This window comes from Temnothorax curvispinosus, unplaced genomic scaffold (genome assembly GCF_003070985.1).
Source record: "Temnothorax curvispinosus isolate PA1 unplaced genomic scaffold, ASM307098v1 QBEX01002454.1, whole genome shotgun sequence".
Lineage (NCBI taxonomy): Eukaryota > Metazoa > Arthropoda > Insecta > Hymenoptera > Formicidae > Temnothorax > Temnothorax curvispinosus.
Genome location: NW_020212234.1, coordinates 185,170 through 213,156, shown reverse-complemented (window position 1 = coordinate 213,156; position 27,987 = coordinate 185,170). Strand labels below are relative to the sequence as shown.

The 27,987-nt window shown below is 37.0% G+C and overlaps 1 protein-coding gene across 7 annotated transcripts in view; it reads left to right on the top strand.

Annotated features, from left to right (window-relative positions):
- The window catches only part of LOC112451711 (cAMP-specific 3',5'-cyclic phosphodiesterase, isoforms N/G), a 315,563-nt gene that overhangs the window by 166,104 nt on the left and 121,472 nt on the right, over positions 1–27,987 (top strand). For 2 of the 7 annotated variants that reach the window (XM_025011522.1, XM_025011521.1), the window contains exon 1: positions 10,965–11,437. The exons of 3 other annotated variants lie outside the window; for them this stretch is intronic. Coding sequence is in view for 1 of the 4 variants with exons in the window: in XM_025011529.1 (XP_024867297.1) it covers positions 5,135–5,220 (86 nt within the window). In the remaining 3 variants the exon portion in view is untranslated. Of the gene's footprint in view, positions 1–4,718; positions 5,221–10,964; positions 11,438–27,987 lie in introns of those variants that run through there. 2 more of the 7 variants (XM_025011529.1, XM_025011524.1) reach the window with 2 other exon arrangements.

Sequence of the window (27,987 nt, the reverse complement as noted above, 5' to 3'; positions counted from 1 at the left end):
GGAGATCTCTAATAGGAACGGCGCGACTCTCTCGCCTTAACGTGCCCGTCGAGATGAAATGCATCTCTTGCCAGTTCCTTTTTAGAGAGAAACGACGAAGATCGAGATCCGAGATAAATCCTTCCCTCCGCGAACAACTGCAATGTGTGTGCAATTAAATTAAACGTGAATTTCTTCGCTAATAAGGGTACCCTGGAAATACCGCTGTTGTTTCATTAAAATATAATTTCCTTTATTAATATACAGAGTCGATGAAATTTTTTTATCACAGATTTCTTATTTAAAACAAATCTAGTATTTAACAAAGAGAAACCTACTGTAAAATTTCTTTAGATTTTAGAAGGGAAAATTACGAAGTGGCGTGAGCGTCTTTTATATAGCATCTTATAATCTAATAATCAGTGTTTGAAAAATCAAACGTATATCTGTCTCGATTGCTAATAAAATATACTTTCGCTGTTGGCTCTTATACTCCATTGCTATCGAACACTGATGTAGGTCGGTATTTGGCTTTCTTTCCGGACAAAATCGAACCATCGTGTTTGCCGAAGTACAGTTTATTATAACTGTCATCGGAAAACCAAGTCGTACAGTTTCGGCCTGAATATCCGATGTATTTGTATGTCGTATTAGTTGCGACTCGCTCGTAACAGTAGAATAGCCGAGTAAATTCGCGGAAGAACTCTCTATCGCGAATAACGGTCGACTTTGTCTTATCCTTCTCTTGCCGCGCCACTTTCATTTGCATTTTAATGCTTGTACGCTATCGCCACTGTGTCCTACGTCTTACTTTTCTTTTCCACGCTAGCTGTTTATACCGCCATTAAATCCGTACCTTTGCACAGTGCTTCGTGGTCTATTTCTACATAAAAAATGTATATTTTCTACGAGGATTTAGCAAGCTTTTCCACTAATGTAAATTATAATAAAATTTATATTTTAACGTTCTAACTTGTAATAAAATGTATTTTATTTAAGGATTTTGTAAGTCCTTTGTCATAGTGTAGTTTAGAAAAAAGGACGTTTGTTTCTAATCTATGGTGTTATTTCGGAGCAAAAATTGTTTTAGCATAATTGCAACTTAACATAAATATTCAACAAAATTTGGAACTGTAAAGTTTACTGCAGATGATAATATTTGTTGTCTCTGCAAACTCGTAGAACATTCACGGATGGCAGCATCGCGTTGTCGCGCCTTTATCGGTAGCCGATTCCGCAGAGATGACTGATCCGCACATTTGGGTTTACCAAACCGACAGACCTGAGCGCAATACTTACACTGGATATTCATATATTTACACATTATACATACACACATTTACACATTTATATATAGATATATTTTTGTGCGAATAATAGAACAATAAACATTTGAAGAAATATGGAAGTAAAATACAATTTAATTTAAGATAATTAAAATAAGAACATATACATATAACAAAAATTATAATCTATATTTTATTTATGTCCTTTAATAAAAAGTTATTGTTGATGATATAATAATTATACATACATTGGATTCAATTTTGACAGCTTGATTTTACATATCTAAAGTGTATATTATTATTATTAACAACATCAAACATTGCATTATCGTCTCATTAAATATTAATATTAACTAATATTATTACAAGCAATGCATATTACTATAATATCCATTCAATTTCGATTAATATCCATAGTTGTATATTGTGTTCTTAATCACTTTTAAAAATAAATTATTGTTTTTCTTACTCCTGTTATGCAAATTAATTTAAACAGCAGATAGTAAACTTCTCGGTCGTTGCTTAATGAAACGAAAAGAGATATTGACCAACCCCTGATATTCTTTTTACACGGTTGCTTCCGCCATACTTGCTTCTCTTTGCACGAGCGCGTTAGGGCAAGATGTCGCAACAAAGGGTTAATAATATCGATTAATTATTTTTGCTTTTATTTTTATAAACTTCACTGCCTCTTGCATCCGCGCATCTCCTGCGTAACATGTTTTTGAACAATTAAGTAGAAATCTTGTAAATAGTGCAAAAAAACGTTGCTATTATACATTTACTGAAAATTCCAGAACGTATTACTGCTTTATACAACAAAAATTAATAATTTTTTATGAAATAGTGGTGTTTTGCGGCAAGGTTGTAGCTTAAATAACAACAACCTTATTCGAACAAATTTCAATCGAAGGTATCGAACTTCTCGTTCTGAATCAGTTGACGTTGTTGAATAAATAAAATTAATTAAATAATCTGTCATTAATTAAATTTGAACGAAAAGCATAAAGCGAATTGCTGATATTAACGCCTAATGCATTCTCATTGCTGTTTTTTAAATTAATGAACAATTTCATTTTAGCAAACTCCCCCAGCATTTGCGTAATAAAGTCTTATTTATAATAATGAAGACAAATATTCTTGATGATTACAACATAGGAGAAGCAAATATAATATAGCAATGTTTTAAGTAAACTTAAAATTTTAAGTAGATTTGTAACAAATTTTCCTTGAGCAGAGAAAAATTAGACGTCATCTTTTTCGTTTGCTTATTTATTTACTTACTTCGCAGTACACCACAACATTACTCGGTAACCCTCATTATTTATAATTAAATACAAGTTCCTTGTACTTTCTGATGCTTCGTAAGCTATTTACGCTGATGTTAGATTTATCCTCGTTAGTTGAATAATAATGATAATAACCGTTAGTATACCTTTATCATTTAGTGAGAAAAATTTTGCGATTATCTTAACCGCCGTAGTTCCGTTCCGTTTATAACAATGATTCACGTATTCTCTTGCATCACGTTACGTTCGCGATTGCCAAATTCGTGCAGAACCGCGAGAAAAATGAGGCGGAGTAACAACGAGACGTCGCGCTTCGCGATTCCACGTCTAAGTTGGCCATCGCAACATTTGGTTTCCCAAAATACAAGTATTATAATTGGCCTGCCGACACCCACGATTTATACGGAGGCAGCGTCGCGCGCCACCGAGAATTCTCGATTATAATAAATAACCGACGACCTTGCGTCTCGTTCGACTTTCCTCCCTTCTCGGCGAGCGATCTAAAAAAAAAGCGTAATTATCTGGTGTTTACAAGTCTTGTGTCCTGCGACTTGCTGAATTACTTAGTCGGTTACCCGTGAATTTATGAAGAATCGTTTATCGAGACGTAACTCATTTTCTAATCGGGCTTTGACGTAAACTAATAACCCCCATTAGTTAACATTTGTCACTACTCTGGCAGATATTTGCACAACGCGCCGGATGCGAGCATGTGCTCTGGTATAGCAACCCGAAATTTCATCTTGTATACGCGCATCAAAAAATACCTATAATTTGGTGACTCGTACAGTACACGGATGCTTTAATATTTGTGGACACTTGCCAGCTCAGATATACATAGAACGCAGAATATATGTATAAATTTTTAATATGATTTTGTGCGCAAAATGTTGGAGATAAAGAACATTTTTTGTGTATTACGTATACATATATAATCTATAATACGGTTAGATATTGAATTATTGATATTATCTTTGATGTCCATTTCTACCAAGACAGATTAACTGTAATCTCGGTTTAACTTACTTTTTATCTTTCTTTAGTTCTAAGAGAATAAAGATAAAAAGTAAGTTAAACCGAGATTGAAGTTAAACTGCACTGGTAGAAATGGACATGAGAGAAACTTTTGGGCTCTGTACATGTACTTATATATATATATATATACTTCACATGTAATTGGCATGCGATCTTGTGTACACTTTAAAGTACACGACTGGAGCTGCCGCAATTTAACAATAATGCCTTCTGTACTCTTGCCAAAGAAAATCTATGTCTTCATTAACCGGTCTGGCTTGCGATTAGCATAGTAATAATTCCATATATATGTACAAAATCACGGATTAATGCATCATACATTTTATTGTATGTACGTGCGTTTAATAAGTATTTTATTTTAAGCATCTTAACGTGACAAAAACAACGGTAAGCGTAAAATGGAGGCTAATAGTGGCGAAACGAGGTATGTGGGAAGACAAGAAGCAGCGGCGAAATTAGATTAATGCGGAAGGCGCACGTTTACAACACGCGCACGACGACATAAAAGAAGCGGGCATAAAAAAGATATCACGACGCATTTACGCGTGTCGTGACTCCGAAAATTCGTATAAACTACGTATACGTGAGAAAAGCGACGACGTTCAAAATAATCCGAGTCGCTCTATAAATACAATACGACATTCAGTCGTGTGCGGCGCGTCGCGATGTCCAGATGCCTTACCTCGTCTATTCGTTCAGCGACAGCCGATTTAATTACCCGGTCCGTCAGATTGTTTGGCGATCAATGACTCGTGCTTAAGACATTGAGTTAAGAAAATTTGGTTTGCCTTTGAAATCCGCTTGTTTAAGTGTGACAACAACTTGAACAAGGAGAAGTTGTTTTGTCATTCGAGTTCGAGATCAGTGTAGTAAGTCCGCGTGCAATAGAGTGACGTGTCTTGAAAAGAATTCGCGAATATAAATACATAAATGCTTTTCTTTTCAGTACGATCTATATTAGTATTTCGCGATCGGCAGTAATGCGCATCGCGAGTAATAATCAGCGATTGTGATCTACTCTTGCGCAAGACGTTTATTGGCGTCTTCGCCAATTAACCATATTACGGTATAATAATCGTGATCGATGCAATGTAATTGCATGATCGATAACGCATAAATAAATAAGTTAATCGACATCCGAGATACAGTTTGATTATAGCAGAAAGTACAATCGATTATTTCACGTAATAAACTTCACAAATGTTTATCTCGTGTGACATTGCGTGTGTTTGATTGTAAAATACATAGCAATTTTTAATCATAAATTCCTATGGTGAATCCTATCTTCGCGTTAGTGCGCGCAGTGTTGTCCGAAAAAAATCTTGTGCTCCTCTTCTCGCTCGCGGAATCTGCTCGGTGAATCTGGAATTAATGTGCTACAATTTTAGATGAGTCGGGACATGTCGCGTGTCGCTTTTAACGCGGCTTCGCGTGTCGTTGTGCCGTCGCGAAACGACGGTCACGCGGCCGTCGTCGTCGTCATCGGCGAAGTGCGTGCATTTTAAGAGCGGTTGAGAAAAATTTATCCGCGTCACTCCATCCAGGATGGAGAGGCTCAGCATAGCGGAAGCGTTGCGCCGGAAAGATAGGAGACGTCGCAGGGGATGGACGGTAGTCGGGCACGAGCTGCGGTGAGTATGATAAATCACGTGAGAATTTGGCCGTTCCCGCTCTCGTGGATAAGATATCTGTCAACGATTGAAATCAACGGCCAGGTGAGCCCGTCACGGTAAGCTGCGCGTGCGGTAGGCAGAGAATGTTGCCACTCGGAAAACTGACGAAAATAAAGCCGCATCGTTCGCGCTCTAAGCGGCCTGATGACGCGACCTGGATTTTTTGCGGGAACATACTGACATACTGACGATTTGTCTATCGAAACATACACCTCTACTGGTAAATCCGTGTGTGATTGATCAAAGTCGATCAATCCGAAGTTAGATTTTTGACAAACGACTTTCAATCCAATTTTTGCGAAGCAAATATCGATTCTCACTATGCACGCGTGAAGATATCTTTATATGAATGTGCATGATTCCGACATTTTAATTACTTTTTTATTATTGTAGAATTTCGAGACCTTCTAAAACGAAGTAAAGTCTGAATAATTATTTATTTTCCTTTGTCATTTTTTTTTTAACATATTATTGTTCAGACTTTGATCTGTCATGACAGTAATCAAATCGCTTTATCGAGCGATAAGATGATCCATTGAGAAAATGTGGTGTAGCCTTAAACCGATAACTGGTAACAGTAACCGCATCTACTGGTAAAACGACCATAGTACCGCCATCTTTCGCGATACTGCCTGGGTTTCACGTAGCTGGACTCTTCTCTGCTATATTTAACAGTTAGATCGATACTGTGGTTCACCGGCTCACCGTCTGTCTCCAGTTTTACTTAACAAAGTCGATAAGCTAGATTCCATATTTTCAACGTTGGCGTATTGTTAAATTCATCAATAAACTTTAATACATATTATTTAGCGATAAATAAGCTAATATTATCTTTATTTAGAGAAGAGATACTGAAAATTTATTACGTTACTTAAAAACAAATAGTTTCTGTTTCTAAATTTTACTTTTAAAGTTCTTACCTTCATAACTTCTTTATAGTAGCTTCATATTCTAGATCTATATAGCTTCTAATTTTTTAGTTTTATATGTTTTATAATTAAAAAACTAATGCTATATCAGAGACAATTTCTATACACATTTTTTAACATTTCGATGCAATTTTAATAGAATTTTAGAATTTTAAGGCATAATATATCCAATGAACATCGCCCACATGAAGAAAGTTTGCATAATACATATCTCCAGATGGAAGATATTTCTGAATGATAGAATTAATTAATTCTTTCATGAATATTTAGAAGTTTCGGCAGTGAGACATCATTTCGATGCAATTTATCGTGATATATTGTCGAAACGATAAACGATGAATGCTAATCACATGCTAATATTATTATTCTGACGATTGATCCTTCAATTCATGTACTGCGTATTATGGATTTATATCGATTACAATACAATGAATCGTACAGTAAATATTTCGAAAATTTATCGTACAAAATGATTTATTAAATCCGTATGCAGTTCGGTGAAAAAACATTTTTGATTTCGGCTGATGGAAGGTTTCCCCCGAGGGAAGTTTCATACGGTTGTTGCGTGTTCATAATTCAAATCAAATGCAGAGCTTTTATGTTGAAGTAGAGAGTAGCTTGAGGCATTAACATTTATCACTAAAACACGAAAGTCCGTGAAATCTCACAAGTTGTTCTACTCTATTGGTTTGAGTAAATGAGTATTACAATATTGTCAATTATAAAACAGATTTTATTTTAATTGACATCTTTTAATTGATAATCAAATAAACTTTTTAATTATAATTAAAATTATAATTTAAAAAATCTGTTAGCACCATATTTAAAACTTCCTTACATATTTATTTAACACATATTTACATACACATATCTATCTGTAACGATAACAAGTTGGTTACATATATTACGTTATGTACTGCTACACTTATATATACCTACTGTTTTCTTTTTCTGCGCAAAAGCATTTATTTAACCAGTTAAAATGAAAGAAATATACTTCATCGCGTTTACGTGGTGATTATGCGCTGCGTAGAATTTCTCTCAACGTAACGCTCGAAAATTTTACGGGCTCGCGTTGTCCCAGTGCGGTATTCAAATTTTACAACGTGGTGCTTCGCCGCGAAAATTTATCGTTCACAGCGCACGCATATTTCACGCGCGGAAACGACGCACTGTAAAGTGCAGATGTTGCGTTGCAATCGTTCTGCACGCCGCAGCAAATGAAGGATGCATATGAAGGAAATATTACGATGTGAATTAAAAATCATGACTATTTGCGTCGTCCGCCGTGAATGCCGAGAGATAATGTCTATATGATACATGATTAATGAGGCGTACTTAAAATAACAGTTTTATTAGCTTTGCCATTTTTGTGAGTCTCTTTATCTGCGAAGAAAGCAGACCTCCTGTTAACCAGGATACTATAGACTTGTATATAACGTAACGTATCTTTGTATTGAAGAAGCGTGTATCAAGTATGAATGTGCTCTTAAAGAAACATTTTTATAACTCCAAAGGAAAGAGGATACGATACGTATACGCGCATATAGCATTTCTCTTTTCATTTCACCTTCGAGCTGCATGATGTGACATCAGTCGCTTTATTTCCCAGATATCGGGTTAAGGAAATGGACCGTTTCTCTGCGTCATCGTCAGTAACGTCGCTAATATCCGCGCGAATAACGTCATGTGGTACACAGAACTCCATTTGAATCTCTCACAGCGATCGCATAAATTGCCGATATTCGAAATTATTTCGTCTCGGTGATCAATAATCGGCGTCACATCGCGAAATCTTCTCGTGCCAAATGCTGACGTGCGAAATGCACCATGCCTAGTTGAATCGATCCGAAAGAAAGAGAGAGAAAAGCTCTCTCGAGCCCACGGGAATATAACTTGGAAGCGGCCAAACTTTATAGCCGTCGCGTAAACACTTATCGAACTAATTTCTGGCGCTTCAATCTTCATTTCTTACGGATTATTGCGTACCGGTTCGAAATAACGAAAAGATTATGTTATTTAACTCCGCCCGGTTAAATTTTTCTCTCATTTTATTGTGAACTATCAAAAGCTTGGGAAAGAAATATGACCTGGTTATATCCACCGAGTTGTGCTGCAAAGCAATTAACTTTAGAACAAGTTGACATTATGTCATGTCGTCTTTGTACTTAACGTCTTACTCCGTCGACGATATCTTTAATCGGTTTAATTAATTCTTTTAGTTAAGAATTAATTAAATTCGCAAACTCACGCTGTTTGCTTGACGAACAAACATGAAAAAAGGTAAAGATATATTTATTTAAAATTTTGGTGCATATTATTTATTTATATTTATTGTATCAAAATAATATCTACCTATCAAATTTTATTAATTAAATTTCTTATATGCTTGTTATCTCTTCCTTTTTACATGCTCTCATACATTTGAGATGCAGGTATTTATAAAATGCAAAAATTCTTCTGTTTCTTGAAGGCATCAATGTGCACGATAATTAAACAATTTTTTGATTATTTATAAATTGCTATTAGTAAATTCTACACATAACTGCAGCCATTGCCAGCTACTAACTACGATTTGCATTTCATTGCGATTCATTGGAAAACGCCTGTTCTCTCTCAATAATACTTACCTCACTCTTAGAATAAACTTAATCTTAATTTGTGTATGTCAGCGCATACCGTGAAATTGAGCAATTCTTTGTGTCGGCATATATTGTGTCTTTTAGATCTCTCTTTAACACGTTCTACTTACATTCGAAGCCAAGTGTGAATTTGCTACTCATCAATCGATTAAATAGACAATGACTCATCTCGTTACGCCAGCTTGAGTTTTCAAATCTCATAAAAGCAGACACTTTTAGATCATCATCTGTTCAATTGAAGAAAAATATACAAGCGCGATTATCGAACGTATCAATAGCTTTGCAATGATTGCTCTTCGATCTTCTTGTCGGCGAATAAATGACATCATCAAATGTAACCTTATACATCAATCACATTTCAAATTTCACCCAGTTTCCCAATATTTTTTCAGAGATAGGCGGGATTGAATTTCATATTTTTTAGAAAAATGGGTTTTATTTTTCGAAAAGCCAACTCGTATTACAAATGGCATATTATAAAAATAGGTATATTTGACACGTGATAAATTTCGCGCATTGATAAATTATTAATTATCAGTTACGACATCAGCGCATCGATATGTATTCTCTAATCAGCCATCGTATTTACTTTTTAAATTGGAATCGTATTCTGTTTTTATACTTCACGAGATATTAAGCGTCGTTAACGAAACAATAAGCTCTCGTGTTTTGGCGTGGGCATGCTACCGCTGCAAAATCGCGCACTTACGTGTACGATACACGCTCAAGCGCGAAATTGTTTCGCTCAGAGGTATTTATTCTCGGTAAGCTTTTGCAACGGTGATCGCGAAGGGATGTGTAGAATCGATGAACCGGGTATTCTGTCGCAGTTGAATTTTGTACTGTGAGTGCTTTCACCACGATATCGCGCAAATCTGCTCGTGCTAAGTATATAATTCGCGCAGTCAACATATTATAATCTGGATAACTTTCATTGCGCCCTGTGTCCTAACTTTGTAATGTGGATGAGATGATGAATTCTCCGCATCGCGTAAACTCGTTTTCGCTCGAGGTCTGGTAGATTAGAGCCAGCTCGGCGAAAGATAATGTTTTATGTTTTCTCCGGAGTATATAGGGTGAGCTCGTCGCATCTCGATGAAGCTCTAAAACCCGCTTCGCGTGGGAGGAAAACTCTCCGGAGAACTACATCTTGCGCTTCTAGCTCGTTTCTGCGCGCTCGGTGAAGGGTCGTTTTTCCTATATCTCACTTAATAACGCGCCACGTTGAAAATTCTGGCTTAGGACTCGCATCTACGGCCTGAATAAATCAATTTCACCATAGCACTAAGTTTCATTTAACTATAGCAACTGACAATGAGATTTATAATATCGACTATGTTTCTGCTAATATCATATTTCACAAATTTCTATCCGAGATATTACGTATTGATGAAATTATTACATAATGCGTCGCCAATTGACCAATTTGATCGTTAGTCAAAGAATAGTAGCTTCTTCCTACATCACATTTAATTAATATATCTATCTCTTCGGAATACCTAAATATTTTATTATAATAAATTTTAACTTATTCGGAAAAGTATTTCGTAAAAAGTGTGTATTTATATGTTTTGATTAGAAACATATATACATATACAAATATTCATTGCAAAATTGTATAAAATAATTTTTATTCTCAAGCACCGATGCTTCGATTTAAGATCAATGAAAGATAATTGAAAATCTGAAATACGAACTGCGATTCCACGTGTATCCGTCGTATTTCCCATCTTCGATATTATCGCATCATCCTCTTTGATCTGATATCGTGTGGACTGTGGACACAATGTCCTCCCGGCTGATGCCGTTAGCTTTTCCCGTTCGTCCTCTCAGCCTGTCACGGGTGATTGACGACGACGATCCGTTAGGCGCGTCGATGGGCAGATGGACCGGGGTACAGGAAGCGAACACCTAAAGCACGAAACGCGATACCAAGCGACAGAGACGGAGAATCGCGAGCGAGTGACAGCCGGTTGGAGAAACGGCGAATACCCGAGACGATGGTCGCAGGTCTCTCACACACGCTCACAGAGAGCATGCCCGCGGCAGCGGGTGAGCACGATGACGCTCCTCCTCGCTCCTCGCCAGCTAGGTTCGCAAGGGGGCAGCTCGTCGATGCTCTCTCAGTCCGACAGCACACGCGACCTCGCGCGGTTCACGCGACCTCGTGCTCGTGCCTGTTCACCCCCTGCGTCCTGCGAGCCGGCCCTCGCGTCTCGCTCCACCATCCCCGTGCTGATCGTCGTTACTTCCGTCGGCGGAAGTCGGAACGACGGTCTCGCGACCGCGTCTCAACGACTGATCAGTGTGTGACCGACGTTCGGTGGAAACCCTCGTGGGTTCGATCGAGTTGCACCAACCGACAAGTTGTTAACTAACTCCTGGATTACCAGTTCTGCTCTGTAGATTGTGGTGCGCTCGTATAATGCTTGCGGCACGGGGGGGAAAAGGAGGGAAAACCTGGTTATCCTTGGAATAGGGCTAACTAGCGTTGCTACGACTAAAGTCGTAATATCTTCTGTGTCCCCCAGTGAATTCTCACGGCGTGTATGCGGCGCAAATACAAAGGGCATCGCGGAGAGAGGTTCCACGAGCACTCGAGCGGTGAGCATCCACTTGGGAAGCGGAAGAGTCACTCGGATTACAATTGCTCGCATCGTTCGCGTGGGTTTGCTTCGAATAGTTTCCGTGTAAATTCGATTTGGATCGATTAATTACGAAGTTCGCGCCAACTTCTCGAATCCTTTTATTCCACGGAGAGAGCTTCCGCGATTCGGTTAGCTTTTATAATTAGCAGAGCATGCGAGAACGTGCGCAGAAGTGAAACTTCATTAGGTATAATAGCGCACAGTGAAGTTCTGCTTTTTTTGTTACGAAGTTCCGGAGGTTGACACATTTTCGTTATCAGAGCCATGGTGCGGAAATTTCTGAAATGGGATCGGGATATAATGCTTTTCTTATAGAAAGAGGAGATTGCGAGGCTAATCCCCCAATATCGCTTCCTCGCCGCGAATGTAATTATATATAAGTACCAAAAGCCAATTTAATTGTTTCCGAAGTGGCAACCTGAATTTGTTATGTGCGAAAAATGTTTATCGGAGCAATTCAATAACGAAACCGTGCGGACGATGTGAGTAATTCGTTGTAATCACATTTACTCGTTACAATTTATGATTACTTTGTACTCGTCATCAAATTTATATATATTAAAATAGCATCCTGAGATGACAAATTCCAAATTTCTTCAAATCTCACTTTTAATTGTGCAGAAATAATTCTGCTTATTATTTGTAGTAGGAAATCAAATAAAGTGCGATAAGAAACAATACGTGATAAGAGATAATACTGATTATATAAATGTTATCACGATCATGTTTTTTGCCTTGGAGTACTTGGAGCTACCGAGAAATATTTTTACAATATCTGCAGACATGTTAGGTTTTTGCGAAGCTGCTCTCTCTTTCTTTTTTGCTTCTCTTAAAATTCTCTACGTGTTATTAAATTAATCATTCAAAACTTGCGCAGCCGAAGCGCGAACTTTAAAACAACAAAGTTTAGCTTAACAACTAAAGTGTTTTCGAGGCAGTAAGAGTTTCTGTTTATTCCCGTTGTACGTTGCAGGATAACGAGAATGCCTAAATCCGCTGTTTCCGACATCACGCGACGATTACGCGTAATTTAATTACCGAATAATTTAGTTCCCGAATCAATTTCGCGCGGTGAAGTTCGCACGCAGGCGGGTTTATCTCGTCGCAGTTGCGTGTAAATTATCACGGAACTTGCGCTACTCGTTATGATCTTCTCCTCGTCTGCTTCCAACTTTAGAACCGTGAGTATATGCATCGTGGGGCGAATATCGTCTTATTTTCCCAACGTTATCTCTCAGCAGGCGATGCATTCAGAATCACCTCGCGAACGTAATGGAAAAGCACGCGACAAACCGACGTCATTAATTAGCGGTGCACGCGAGCGTGATAACCCTTTCGCGCGAAACACCGTAACGACAAGATAAAAGATAGCTATTACGAAACTAGATTTCTCTCTTTTCAGCACGGGATTCATTATAAATTGATCCTGTTTCGATTTTGCCGTGACATCTCATTTTCTGCGCACGAGTTTGTCGATCCCTCGTGCGCAGGATATATTCTATAGGAAACACGCTCGCCCCTTCGCGTGACACTTGAGATACGTAGTTTTCAATTATTCAAAGAAGAATGTTTATCCAGCAGATAAAACATCCCACCGCGCGGCTCGCGGCGTATCGCGACCAATTTTTTCCCCTGGCAGGTTGTCATTTACCTGCGGGCAACGCGGTGACAGTGGTGGAAAGAATATAAGCCAGGTTTTCTGTTTGCCTTTATCTCGTTACAGAGCTGACACCGAGGGGGTCCCGTTGAAGGTATAAAGAGAACGTAACGCTTAACACTCTTGTACGAGCAAACTGCGCACGATAATGAGAATACAATTTGTTTTCGAAAGAGCTTTTATTTCAGAGGCGTGTGTGAAAGGAAGAAGAAGGCTGTGCCAGTGCGCCAGTTGTTTAAATAAAACGTTGACAGGTAGCTGTAAGAAAATTGACTTTCTTCACTGGTGCTCATTACGCCTTGATAGAATCCGTCGACTTGCTGTACTTCGCCGTAGAAGAAGTTCTTTGTTCAGCTTTAAAAGCCCGAACCTTGAACTCGATAAAGAAAAGGCTCGACATTCTACAGAGCTTTTTGAAATTTTTAATCGATAAATCGGTAGATGATTAGATGTCAGCGCAATATCGCGTCCAACGGTTGTAATTGGATGATTCTGATCGGATCTAATTAAAAATAATAATCAAACGCGATTCAGCGATAACATCGAGTATTTCGGGACTTTATTCTGGCTTTGTTGCAACAACTACGAATGTTGTTACTTCGATGTACCGAATTATTTCTTCTGTAACAGCGCAATTTCATTTATAAATACGCTTGCGTTCGATTTTACAATTGAAATTTGATGAAACGAAAATAGGCCAAACGCAGAACGAAATATTCGGTCTGGCCCCGGATGGGTGGAAAGAAAAATATCATTTTTCATCCACAAACCGTTCATAAATCTCTTAAATTCAATTAACCTGTGCATACTAAACGCTGAGAGAAAAAAATTCATTTAATTATCTCGAAAGGCTGTAGGAGAGATGTATTATAATAACAATCATATTACATACGGTTAGCCTGCGGAAATATTCGGGCGCACGCGCATAAATTGAATAAAATCATTAAAATACTTTCGTCGTATATATTAATGCATAATTTATTTCCGTTTTATCGCGCGTATCTCCCTTTAATGAAACGGGAAACCTAAATTAGTGCCGATACAACAGAAACGACCTCGATATTCAGCGTAACACGCAACGCGGTGCTCCGATAAGTCATTAATTCAAAATGTCCGGTTGTATGGACTGGGTACGCTCACCGTCGCATTTCGCCGTCGATTCCGTTAATTGATCTATTTTAGTCCCTCTTTTTTTTGCACGCTCATGAAACCATGGCCCCATGTGCCGCGCGAGAATCGTCGGACCGTGACAACGAGTCTTCCGTGCTTTTCCCGCTCTCCGTGCCGCGGCGAATTTAATTATATCCGGAAAAAACGTGTTGCATGTCCGTGTGTGCGTGCGGCCGCGCGCAGACCGTGTGCCAGAACTAACTTTGTTTTTCGCCAGATCGCTGTCGACATTGACACTACGGAGCAGCCGGTGTTCGCTGCCACGTGACAGCGCGGTGATGCACGTCGCATTGATGCGACGCGACAGACGCATCGTGTTCTCGTGCGTCGCTCTCGATGATGCCAGGAACGGAAAGTAGGTTGTCGCGCTGAGAAAAGCCGCATCTGTGCGAAAAAAATGTGCGACACGGCCTTTCCACAGGCCTATACTTTTGCGTGTCTCTGCAAAAGCTCATGCTGCGAAATACATGTAACGACTCACGGTTTTTTTTTACTTCTCCGTTCGAGAGTTTAACGGTCGACTCGGCGCGCTTTGTCGCTCGATTGCTCTTCTATGATCGTTTTTTCATAGCATTGCGCGATAGCTGGGCGTGGACGACGGACATGCGAGGTGCGTTTTAGAGAAATATCTCGTTTGATCGCGAGTTCGTAGAGGTCTGTTTAAAGGAAATAATTAGTGACGCGATACGGTCGCAAAATCGCATCGTATTTTAATCGAATTAATTATTTTAAAAACAACGTTGTCTCAAAATCCATAGTTATCGCAAGAAAAACCGAAGTTTAAAACAGAAAAGAAAACATGTACAGTTAAACTTCATTCTTCAGTATTTTTGGAGTAAATTTCTTTCTTAAAGAAATGATAAGTGTAACAATAATTACATTTAGCAAACACAATTTTTTGATTTGATGAAATGTTTTCATTTTTGTAAAAACTTGTTATATTTATGTAATATTTTTGAGAGGATATTTCCTTCTGTATGAAGTATATGAAAGAGTATTACTCGAGGGCTTTGACGATGTAACCAACATGACTTGCGGCGGTTTGAAAATGTAGTGACAGCGGTACGGATTGCTTCCTCGACTTCACAGGCTGTGCAAATCGAGGAAAAAAATAACACGAATCGATAGTAGACAAAGGAATAAGGAATTTGCGTTACTAACGATATCATCTACTCGTTAATTTTAACGATTTCGACGTAACAATCGCGCTGGTTATTCTTTTTTTTCGTAGCAATCAATGACAAATACTGTCATGCGATAACTGATATAACGGCTGCGCGTTGAGCAGCTTATCTTAATGAAGGACTCTCGTACCGGACAGATGAAACATAACGTTATTACACGGAGAAAATTTTATAGTAAATATTACTATGGTGTCGCACTAGCTGCGGACCATCAAGACGCACAAGTTTAAATGCTATAGTCTTATAGTAAAATTACTATGTCCATAGCATTTAGTGCTACGATCATAATTATAGCATTGAATGCTATGATCGTAGCATTAAATGCTATAAACAGTAATTTTACTATAAGATTATAGCATTTAAACTTGTGCGTCTTGATGGTCCGCAGTTGGTGCGACAGCATAGTAAAATTTAATATAAAATTTTCTCCGTGTAGTGATTGCGAATTTTATTTTTATAAAAGTTATTATTCTGTATATTACTTTATATATTATTTAAATTGTGCAATATACATTAGAGGATTAGAGCTTTAATAACGAACTTACAGAATTATTTATCCTCTTGTACAGATGGAATCTTTGTGAAGTTTCTTTTATGAATATACTCTTTTCGCTTTAAACTATTTAAAGTTGCATTTTCTTAAAGAGAACATGCGTTTAATAAAAATCTTTTGTCAGATTTTCCTTTGACTTCTGAAAGGTTGATAATATTATTTCCAACATTTCTTTCGTTTCGACAAGAAAAATTTTAATCTCTCTAGAGACTGCACGCCTTAGTATATTTCAGGGCATTATCTCAACTTGGAGTGCGTTTACTTCTATAATACCGCAGACTAATTTAGATAGAGGTTTTCAAACTTTTCTAACATTGTGAATGCACAATGTTAGTAGAGAAAGGAAACAAACAAAATTAAATTGTTTAATTTTTTTCATGAACTTTATTGAAAAGGATACAAGTAACTTTATGTTTTGGCTTTGTGAAACTAAAGTATAATTAAAAACATTTTCATACGCATTCGATGCATTAACTGTGCAAAATGAATTTGCTGCTACAAATTTTAATTAAAACTTGTAATTATAAAATAATATACATTATTTTTCTCAATAATTTTTTTTTTTTAATAATTGCGCTAATAAAACGTTATTAAATTCCTGTCAATAAGAGTAAAATTGAAATTGCTTCGTTCCATTTGATCTCGTGAACAATTTAAATATAATTTAAATCGCAAGAATATTATTTAAACATATTATAATCGTGGTTTAAATCATCAGGCTTTCAACTACACTAGCAAACCTATAAACTAGCAACCTAAACGGATCGCGGGCAATTGATATTGAATTATTAGCACATTTGCTTTTAGTGTTTGGGAAATTGCTCGTTAATATCTTAACTCATAGTCTCGGCAAACTGGAGAGATGCTGGGAAATCGAACATTGTTATGTTTATGATCAATGTATTGATATTGCTACCTTAATAATCTCTCGCTCACATTTTTATATCTATAACTTTTTTCTTCTAATTATGATATCTCTCTATTAATACAATTATTTCTGTTACTCTTTTTTCTATATGCTTTATTAAATGTAGTCTTATATAATTTTTGAAAATGCGAGACAAATTTATTCTAAGCTCAATCTTCCTATTGTTATATCTTTCTCTCATCTGTTATTAGATATGTTTATATTAGATAATTTTCCTTCTGGTGATATTCATCCCGTCTCTATATCCGATCCGACAACTAATTATACGTGTCACGATAGGGATACATGGTGTTATTAGAAAACTTACCGAGCTGTTCCATGAGGAAATGCATTTCTATAAATACGTAATTACCGACATGTCATCCCTTTAGTTGGCTCAACCGCGACGATAACACGGATTAACAAAGGTAAAAGATTATTAAATTTTTACGATATCTTTAAGAACTTTATTATAGCAACTTATTAATATTAAATTATTTTCTTTTTTTGGAAATTTTAAACACGCGGAAAACTTTGTTTAACAATGCTTTTATTTAAAAAAAACTCGTGTCAAGTTAAGTCGAATTTTATTGTTATCTACGGTATTGATTAGATGTTCTTGCTATACGACGTCTTTTTAAGTAAAAACACTTTAAGTGTTAACAAATTTTTCTTACTCCCTGAAGATTTCGAAGGAAGCTGTAGCGAACCGATTGTCCATTATCGACAATCACCTCACTCGACGTTTAGTAAATTGGCTTGTCAATCCACTTCCCTGCGAATCTGCATTGGGTATCGTGTTTCGATCTCGCTGTCAAATGAATTCGATAGGACGTTAAAGACATTCCTCGTTTCTCAAATCAAGGTTATAAAAGAAGTTCATAACAGTACTGTTATATCAATATTGCATAAAATTTATCAGATACTATGTTCCTACTTTATTTTACTATAACACATTTTGTACTTATATATTTAATATTTAATATTATTTTTACACGAATAAAATGCAGCTTGCTGATACGCGCGCGTTAAAGATATCTCCAATATATTCGAAAATAAAATTTTTTATCGGAGCCTACTCTTTATTGAATATAGAGTAATTTTTACTCACATAAATTTCTATTTCAAGTAGATTTATCAAACACAAAGCGTGTTTTATTCTTACACACATATGCAATTTATTTATGTACGAAGCGAGAGCGCTTCGTAAGAAAGGTATCTTTATCCCTATAGTCCTGTCAGCGTTAAAAGGTCAGCGGATATAATCGTTGCTTTTGCAGGTTTATATTCCAGATGAGGAGCGTTAATATACGTTAATTACATTTTTATTTTATAAAAATTGGGGTTATCTTGTTTGATCATAATTTATTATGCTGTGACTTCCGGGTTTCCGGAAATATTTTCATATTTTTGGTGTCTCTCTCTCTTTGTCTCTCTCTTTCTCCGTTGATTCATATATCTATATATTATGTATCCTCTACGTACATTATATCATCAGTTACTATTAACCTGTAAATATGTGGACACGTGAAAAACGTGCTCTTGACAGCGAACTATCAATGATTAATTTTATACCCAATATATTAGCTGCTCACGTAGGTACTCATGTATTATTCAAATTTAAATGTGGTAAAATACATTGTGCGTGACAAGAGATATATTTTGACACATTATACAATTACGTAGCAAAAATGCAAGATTCTAATTTGTATAATGAAATATTTATACCACAATTTTGTACATATTTAAATATTGACAAGATGTACCAAGCAATCAACATGAGAATGGACATATAAAATGGTTTTTAACCGCAAATTGAAAATATTATATAAATTGGAAATTATTTGAAATTTTGCTTAATATTCAGTGATGTCGATTTGCGTTCATTTCACGTAGAGATAGGATACATACGAGAGCATTCAACTCTCGATGTCACCTCTGGATGAAATTTATATGACGGGAATACTGTTATTCGGTCTTTTCCAGTTGCTGGTCACATTCCGTAACCGTCCAGTTAGGCAGTTAGGAATAAAAAAACTTTTGGAATTAGAATTATAGAATTTTGATTAACCGGTAGAAGCCATGGAAGTAATCACAATCGCAACAGTTTTCCATTTAATGTAATTTATCGTGCAGCCATTACTATAATCAATAATTAATTTTGTTCCGTGCTAAACATTTATTTGCTCGAGTCATTAAATCACGAATGCCAACAAATCTCAGTTTATTATTATAGCGGCATCGATAATACACTGATTATGAAGCGCGATATCGTTAACATCGTTACATCGTAACATCAAGAATAATATAATGTTATTCCAAATAAAATTGCGTGCATTTAAATATACGCGTTTTTATAAAATTATTAATGCTATTTATTCGCGTATGGCTTACAATTAGCAATTCGGATTTCATGTTTGATAATGACCGGTGAACGGAGTGCGCGCCATGATGACGCTTACGTTTGCACAAGACGTGATTAATCCTACTAGTAGCTGATTCCAATGCAAGGCGCTCTAATGGTAATAGTCAACTCGCTTCAACAAACTCTGTCGTTGTTTGATGATGATCAGAGATGTGCTTTCGGCTCGCTTCTACAATGATGGCTGGTGCTTGGTGTTATGGAAAGCGGATGGAGTCTATGCGTTGGGAATACTGAACAGAGTGTTGCGTGCGTACAAATCAAAATAAACGAATTGGACATTATGATGTCATTGAATTCTGCAATAAATTCTGCGGAAGTATTTCTACGGCATTTAAGAAGTAGACTGTGATAAAATTCTTACTTATTGGAATTCACGTAAATATTCACCCAGATTAATTTCAAGCCAATTTTTTCTTAATTAGAGACTATCGTTTACTTTGGTATTTTATCTTTCATTATTGGAAATTGAACTTTCAATTCAACTTTAAATTAAGATCCTATCAAGTTTATTACCTTGCGTCCCTTCAGTTATGAAAAGTATATTATGAAATTTGATTACGTTAGAAATACAACGCATTATAGTCGAAGCTGTACTGAACCGCAGTACGCAGATGCCTTCAGCGATTGTCTATTTCGATCCCATGTGCTATCTTATCTAGCGTCAAGCGAAATTCTTATCGTCTACGTGCTAACACACATTTATTATGCGTACGAACAATGACGTACCAGACAATAAAATTGCCACATGCGATCTTTGTGTCTCTTATCGTAAGATCTATTTCTATATTATCGTACCGTCAATAGTATTGCTCGACACGAAACAATTTTCAATTCGTTTTTGCTGTTCTTCGACGAACAAATTGCGATTGCTTATATCTGCATGAAAAACTTATTTTATAAGTCGATATCGAGAAACGCTGTTTGCGAAGAATTATATTAATCCCGCGATTACACGACATGATTGCTCGAGCAGAGGTCCTCTGACATCTTTGCTATTTGATTTTCTTCCAAATTAAAATGTATTATGCCAATAAGACGGAGTCGCCGGCAAATATGATGGTAGGGGGATTAACTTCGATTAGGAAAACTCATTATGTCGTCTGCATAACTGATGTATTCTTCGTCTCCTTCGGGCTCATGCGCGGTTTTCTGCCAAAATGACGAGCTGGGGACAAGAGAGATCTCCGGAGGATTTATGTTAATAAAAGGACGGCGGCGATATGTAAATTTTCCAACAGGGGGGCAAAATGATAGATAAAGTTCTTGCTTAACCATTAGTCGCGACAGGGAACACGATGCCGATTTAAAATTCTATGGCAGCTGCAACATGGTATTTGGATAAACGGCTCATCTTATTGATCTGTTGTAGTGTTTTCAATTGATCGGTTGTAAGACAACTGTGTTTTTATACGTAAAAACTTTATATAAAAACTTCAATTCTGACATAAAGTCGATTGACAAAATTTTTGAACGCTAGCAGACATAGTACACGATATAGTATAATTTACTAAAACTGTTTTACTATTTTTCCGCATTATTGCACTAATTATTGTATTTCTTAATGCAGAATTGCGCAAAAGAAAATTATGTAAAATGCAAGTGTTCTCTATAAATACATCAATAAATCAATAAGTGGACATTTCAAGGAAAGATAAACTGCGCTAATTATTAATTATAATTGTCATCTGAACAACGGCAAATATTTCACAGAAAGTATGACAAGTTGCGTCAATTACTAATCAATTGTTATCGTTGGGCATGCAATTAGCTGCGTTTCCGCACATCTCTCATTGCCAACAATTCCGAATGAACTATAATCCGACGCGTGCGGAGCTCTTACGCAAAATGTGAGCTTTCGCCATTGATTGCTCTTCGTATTTGCACCGATGTATCTGGCGGTTATCCGATCCGTGAATTACACGTGACGCTTGTAATCGAATATCGTGTGATGATTCTAGTAGCTAATTACGCTTTTATGATGGCTCCAGTTTCAAACACATAAATTGCAATCGTTCTAATCGTCTGAAAACCACGAACACGGACAGATAATGTTAAACGATTTTCAAGAATTACCAAGAACAAGTTGGAACATGCCGTTACACACATATTTCATCTGGAAGCTTGAAATTTTTTCTTTCGTTAAATCACCCGCTCGTTTGTAACTGTCACAGAACCTTAAAACTCGTTCAAGAGATACACAAAGAGCAATTTATGTGTTTCTGCACCTGCGTGCATTGCATCCGTTTTATCGTGACTTTTTATTACACCTTATTTCGATCATTTCTTTTTTTTATATTAAATTTTGATATTTAAAATATTTCGCAGTCAACGTGATATAGGAGAGGTTTTATTAAAGCCGCGCCGCGCCGCGCGAATTCAGATTTTTTATGATTGAAAATTTAACAATAGGTGCATCTACAGTCTAGTCTCTCTCATTCATTCTCGATGCATTCTTCGAAAAAGTTTCTCTTTTTAGCAGAGACTTCAATCACACAAATTAAAATAATAGCAAAATAAATCGACAATTAATTTTGTGTGGACGGAAAGAAATAGAAGTGTGGAAAGAGGTAAAAGTAATCGGAAGGAAGGAAGGAAGGAAGGAGTAGAGAATGTCAAAGGGAAATAAACCGTGATTACGAGAGGCACGTGCGAACCGTTCTTCGAAGTAACTCGCATTTTACAGACAAAGCACCATCGTTTTATTGTTTGTACTTATTCAAATAATCCGTGCGATACGACTTTAATGGAAGATCCGTTTGGGGATTAAAATAATACGAAAATGTGTTCAGAGCGATTCCATTTATAATATTAAATATCAAAGCCGCGCTATATATAAAAATTTCGAATAAACAGTACCGACGAGAAACACGTTTGAGCTTTCGCGAATATTAAAGTTATATAAGTTGAACGTAAACCTGTGACGCATTATTGTTAACCCGCGCATCAAATTTTAATCTGCCGTTAACTTACCGGTAACGCGACTAAGCAGAATGTGGATTAGGCGTTTCGCGTAATCAAATACTGGCTATACGTTCCGCGTCACAATGGAGGATTAATTAACGGACCGACGAAAGACAGTGTTATGTTAACGACAATGAATGTGTCGGATACACATGTGTGTTTGATCGGCTCGGGGGTATACAGTCCCGCCATCCTTTCATCATTTTCGTGGATAAACGCAATTCACACAGTTATACAATGTCGCACGTACGTGCGTGTTCCAATTATATCGATTACTTCATCTAACGAGATGACTGATACGTTTGAGTCGAATAATTCTGAAATTATTCGAACTAAGCGCTCGTCGTTTCGACGAGCGCTCAACAATATTATCCAAATGTCGCGCATAATTTGTACAACTGCAGCGAAGGTGAAATATTTTGACGTACTTTTTACGTAATTTTGTGCAATATACGTAGCGCACATGAGAAAGATGTATGTAGAAAAGAATTTTGAAATAAGCATGATTTTCTTTCCCGTCGTTATTATTAGATCAAAATTAATATAAAGTTATCACGAAACGAAATGCGTATTACACGAGTTGCGTGAATTCGAAATACATTTCACGATGCTTTTATTACATTTCCGCTCCTAATTAACGCAGAACTCAGCGAGAACTCCGTTTTAGTATTAACGTGCCTTGCTGATGCCGTTAATGAATTCCTTTGACCTCTTTGTATATTCTTCAGCTTGAAAATATCATTGTATTCGCTAACAGCAATTTTGATTAGATAATAATGCAGAATGCTTATTATTTATATGCAAAATTTTTTTGCTATAATAAAAAAGGATTTATTATTATTATTAAGTAATTTAATTAAAATTTTAAACTTGGTTTTAAAAAGTCTGAAAAACGTCTATGTATTTAAATAATTAAAAAAATTGCAGTTGAATTTAAAAAATACATCCACTTTAATATCTAATTTAATAAAAATATTGACGACTTGACGTAGAAACTTGGGTGTCAGAGTAAATTTTCTGTAAAAGATACAATGGGTCTGTTTTCCGTTACTGAACTTGCTGCACTAGTTTAGAGTTTATCTTTTTCCTTTCAATGTGGAGTAAAAAAGATAAACTCTAAACCAGTGCAGCAAGTTCAGTAACAGAAAACAGACCCAATGTAATTTCTTGTACAATGAATTATTTACCTGGAGAAAAGATGGAAAGGCGTACGCGTTCACGTCTCTCAAACGTGTTTAATGCTTGCAGTTCAGCTTAACGGTATCGCGCAAAGATTTATCGGGTGATTAACGTAGATCGATGGCGATAATCGTGATTACCATGTGATTTATTTCACGACGGAAGCCGAGTGGCCATCATCTACTCAGCTGGCTGAGGTGGGCTGATGTAAATGGATGGTTTATGCAGGGACGACAGCGTCGTCGAGTTTTCTATTAGAAGCGCCAACGCGACGGGGTCAACGATACTCAACTTCCGGTGTGACATACAAGCCGCCTCCAATTACCTATACGTCTACCTGCCTTTATTTCACGTTTAACGCGAGGATAGGTGTTAAGTGAGAGTTATACGATATCGTGGGCATTTAATCCTTATATTTAATTCCACCGGAACATTGTTTCTCCTACCATCCTTTCTTTGGATATTTAGAAAATTTTATCTGTTCGTACATCGCGTTCAATATACTCATGCCTTCTTAATATGAGAGAATATTTTTGAAATAGTTTACGCGCGTTCTCTTTCTGAAATAAACCTCTTAAGCCTTTGAAATAATTTATGCCATTACTCGACGTCTTCTGTGTGTTGCATGCGTTCCTCATACCAATTCACAACAATGAATAATTCTGGAACAAACGTTGCGGCATATTTTCTTTACACGCGGCTCGTGCGGCCTGGCGGCATGAATTTCAAATTCCAACCCAGAAACGGCATCATTCGGAAGCCTCTGGCTTTTACCCCGTTTCTCTCTCGAGGTTTCCATTTTTTCCCCTCCCTGGCTATATTCCCTCTGATTCTGGTTTCGTTTGATGGGGGCATACATATATATTGGCTGCGCGCCAGGATTTGCAATATCATAGGAGCCGGTGCAGTCTCCCGAAGAACTCTATGCTCGCATTCTCTTCAGTGGCTGATTCATTTTAAGAACGCTTATTTATAACCGAAAAGAATATCAAAACAGCAGTTTCTGAATGCACAAGACGTTTTCCACGCGTGACACACGTCTCGTTACAAATGATTACTTGAGACGCTGAAGAGAAGCAGATCTTCTCCGAGTGACATTAAAGTGACAATTACACAGACGCGCCCGTTTTCTATATACCCGTAGATTCATTCACCCACCCAAGTTGAGTGCCTGTAAAGTTTACCGTACACATATATTTTCTGAGACCTTTTTACCATGGCATCCACTCCGGGTCCTCGGTCGTTAACGAAGGTTATAACATTCATTTTTATGATTTATTGTAATGCTCGAGCGTGTGATTTAAGGCAACCTTAAGTCAAATTTCCTCGTCCCACTTTCTCGAGTGATCTAAGACGCGTTTAATATGCGTTTGGAAGATTGCGATTAATCGTCGTCGAGAATGTACTCGGAATTTCGCCGGAAATATGAATGCACTGAAAATTGGATGAAGTATCGCTGAGGTAACGGAGAAAAAGATATGCCTGACGTGTGCGGAAACGATGCACCTTGCTTCAAACTTAAGAGCGCAAGAGTTTTCCAAGTCATAAATTAATTTTCAACGATAGATTTATGGATTGTTATATTTCAGAGGTGCGATTGGATTTTTCACATTCTGAAATAAACGGAAAATTAATTTTTCTCATTAAACATAGATTATTTAATGAAGCTGAAAATTTATGATGGGATGCACTGCAATATGCCGGTGGCATATTAATCGATTCATTAAAAATCACAGGCTTGTCGCTGTCAGCTGCCATCGTGTCTCATCCTTTCAATTTAATTAATGTAATATAAAATATTATATCGCAATTATACATATACTTTGGAAATTACTAGTGTCGGAATCAAATGGAGGAAGCAGTTATCGCGAGAAAGGTTAGGGAAAAGAAAGGGAAAAAAAGAAGGAGAAGAAATATAAAGTTAGGAAGATATATAAAGTTAGGGAAATTTTATTAGGTGACGAAACACAAAAAAGATTATCTCGTTGGAAAATTGTGTCACGTCCGAAATCTCTTTATTTTTTTTTGTCTACAACAGCTGCACATTTCCGGGATAAAGTTGTCCTTTGGAGGAGTGGACCTTTATTTGGATGAACGAGTGGAATTGCCCTCGAGAGATTTCCACCTTTTTCTCGCTTTTCCTGGTACCAACAGCTATCGCGTGTATAAGACAATCCCACGTGCGCTTTTGCAGTTATATTTGAATTCCATTTTATTTTATTTTTCGTGCAAATTTCATTTTTCTCTTGATTACCATCCGTGATCAGAAAATTGGATTCTACATATTCAAACACCTCGCCCAAAGTATCAGTTTCTCGTGAGAAAAAGATTTGGAAGGATAGCTTGTTACTCGAATCTCTTGAGACTTCGCGTACTATGTTTCGACGCTGAAAACTTCCTGTGTAGTTGATTCCTCTTGCGTTTCACGTACAAGTGCCTTACTGTGCAACTTACGGCGTTCCCTTCTCCATGAGGAAATTGTCTCGAAAGAATTCACCGTAACGAAGCAAGTTGGGACGTGTTTATTAACCTCGATATATCAGTAAAATGTAAAGACGTAACATAAAGATGAGATTCTGATAATTCTCTCTTGCCTTTCATACAAATTGACGAGACTCCGATAATTATATTTTGCCTTTCACGCGAACTCTACGTGCCCAAAATTAAAAGATTGCAACTAAATTGAGTAGGTGATATAATTCCGAACGTCGAAAATCAATCTAATTATCTCAAGGTCGCTTGGACATTAACAGAGTTTATGTGCAATTGTATTATTGTAAGTTAATTAAATTAGAGTTCGCCAAGTTCTTCTAACGTTCGTGTTTTATTGCTCCGAAGTTGTTTCGTTCGCGACAACACCGACGTATCGCATAAAGCCTTTGTCTCATTATCTGTAATTAAGTTAGAATATATTTTACGTTCAGCGAAAAGTACCGGCGAAAGAGAGACGATGGAACTTGGATGCAATTTTTCGCTCCATTTAGAGTTAAAACACTTCACAGCCAACAGCTTTGCGTTAAAGCTGAAGAGGAGCCAGAGCAATTTTGTGCATGGAATGAAATCTTAATTGTTTTATTCGTCGTAATGTTATCATTTATCTAAACTTGATGTTCCCTTCAAACATCATTTGAAAATTATGTACAAAGCACACTATACGACCTTTAATGTCGTTGATATTAATTACTATGAAGAGGTCAAGTAAAAAGTCATTTTTTGGATACTGTGTATTTTGTACCTCTGAATTTTTCATTTCTATGAATATATCATACAAATTGTATAATACATTTAACACAATTGTATATAAATATAAATTGTACATTTTTTATTATCAACAGGTTATTTAAAGTGATTTTCTGTGTACATAACTCTTTAACAGGATTTATGCGCGTTTTAATGGTGACGCTATGGAATACGATATTTTATGGCGTACGTTCCTCGACACGAAACGTGAGATATGTAAACGGGTTTTATATAAGAAAAGTGAAATGTATATACGCACGACTTACACTGAAAGCGAAAGATGATATCAGTGGGATTGCCTATCAATAGCGGTGTGCCGCAATTCTCGAGGAGATTTTAACCGAGTCTGTCAGACGCTGCGCGAGTACAGCAACACTCATCGGTTTAAATCGGAAGGTATTTGTCCGCACTCGGGAGTCTGCACTGAGTCCGCAGCACTCCGTCGTGATCTATTTCTGGTAACAACGCAGGGCTCACCTATTTTATTTCGAGAGCGAAGCCTTTCGAAAACGATCATGAATCATCCTGTATAATCATTACCGGTGCGGGACCAACGTGCGAACGGTTTCCTATATCGCAACGCGATGCGTGAGAGAGCTTGATTGAAATTTCATTTGCGCGTCCCCGTACGTGATAAACAAGTTCATTTTAGTTTTCTCTGGACACGCAAGTATTGTGTTAAGCTTCACCATTTCCATAATTGACGCCCGTGTCCTCGAGCGTTTGTCAGCGTTGTCAGTTTCCAACGCTACTCGTTCGCATGATTTCACACCGCGCGGTATAATAACAGAGCACAAGCGGTTCTTGCGGATCCATTAATATTCAATGATCCATAATTAACACAGATGTTTTAAAGCGTCTGCGTACATTATTTCAATATGTATATAAACTGTTCGATATCGAAATCCAATGTAAATATCGGCCGGCAAGCGAAATAAGACGGTTTATTACGCGTTGTTTTTATCCGGCAAGTTCGGCGACGGAAGTAATGCATATATTTATCGTGAATTTACCATGGTGAATTAGAGAATCAAAGTAAAGTTGCTATTTTCAACTTCGCTTGATAACAGAAACTGAAGTCGAGAGACCGGCTAATTTTCCTCTCATCGTCCGTACAAACTACGTGGGCAAAGTTAAGGCTGAATGGTCGCAGTTAACTCTAAAACGGCAATCGTACATTGAATAATTACGAAAAGGACAAACGATGCAATGTTGTAATTATTTGAAGAG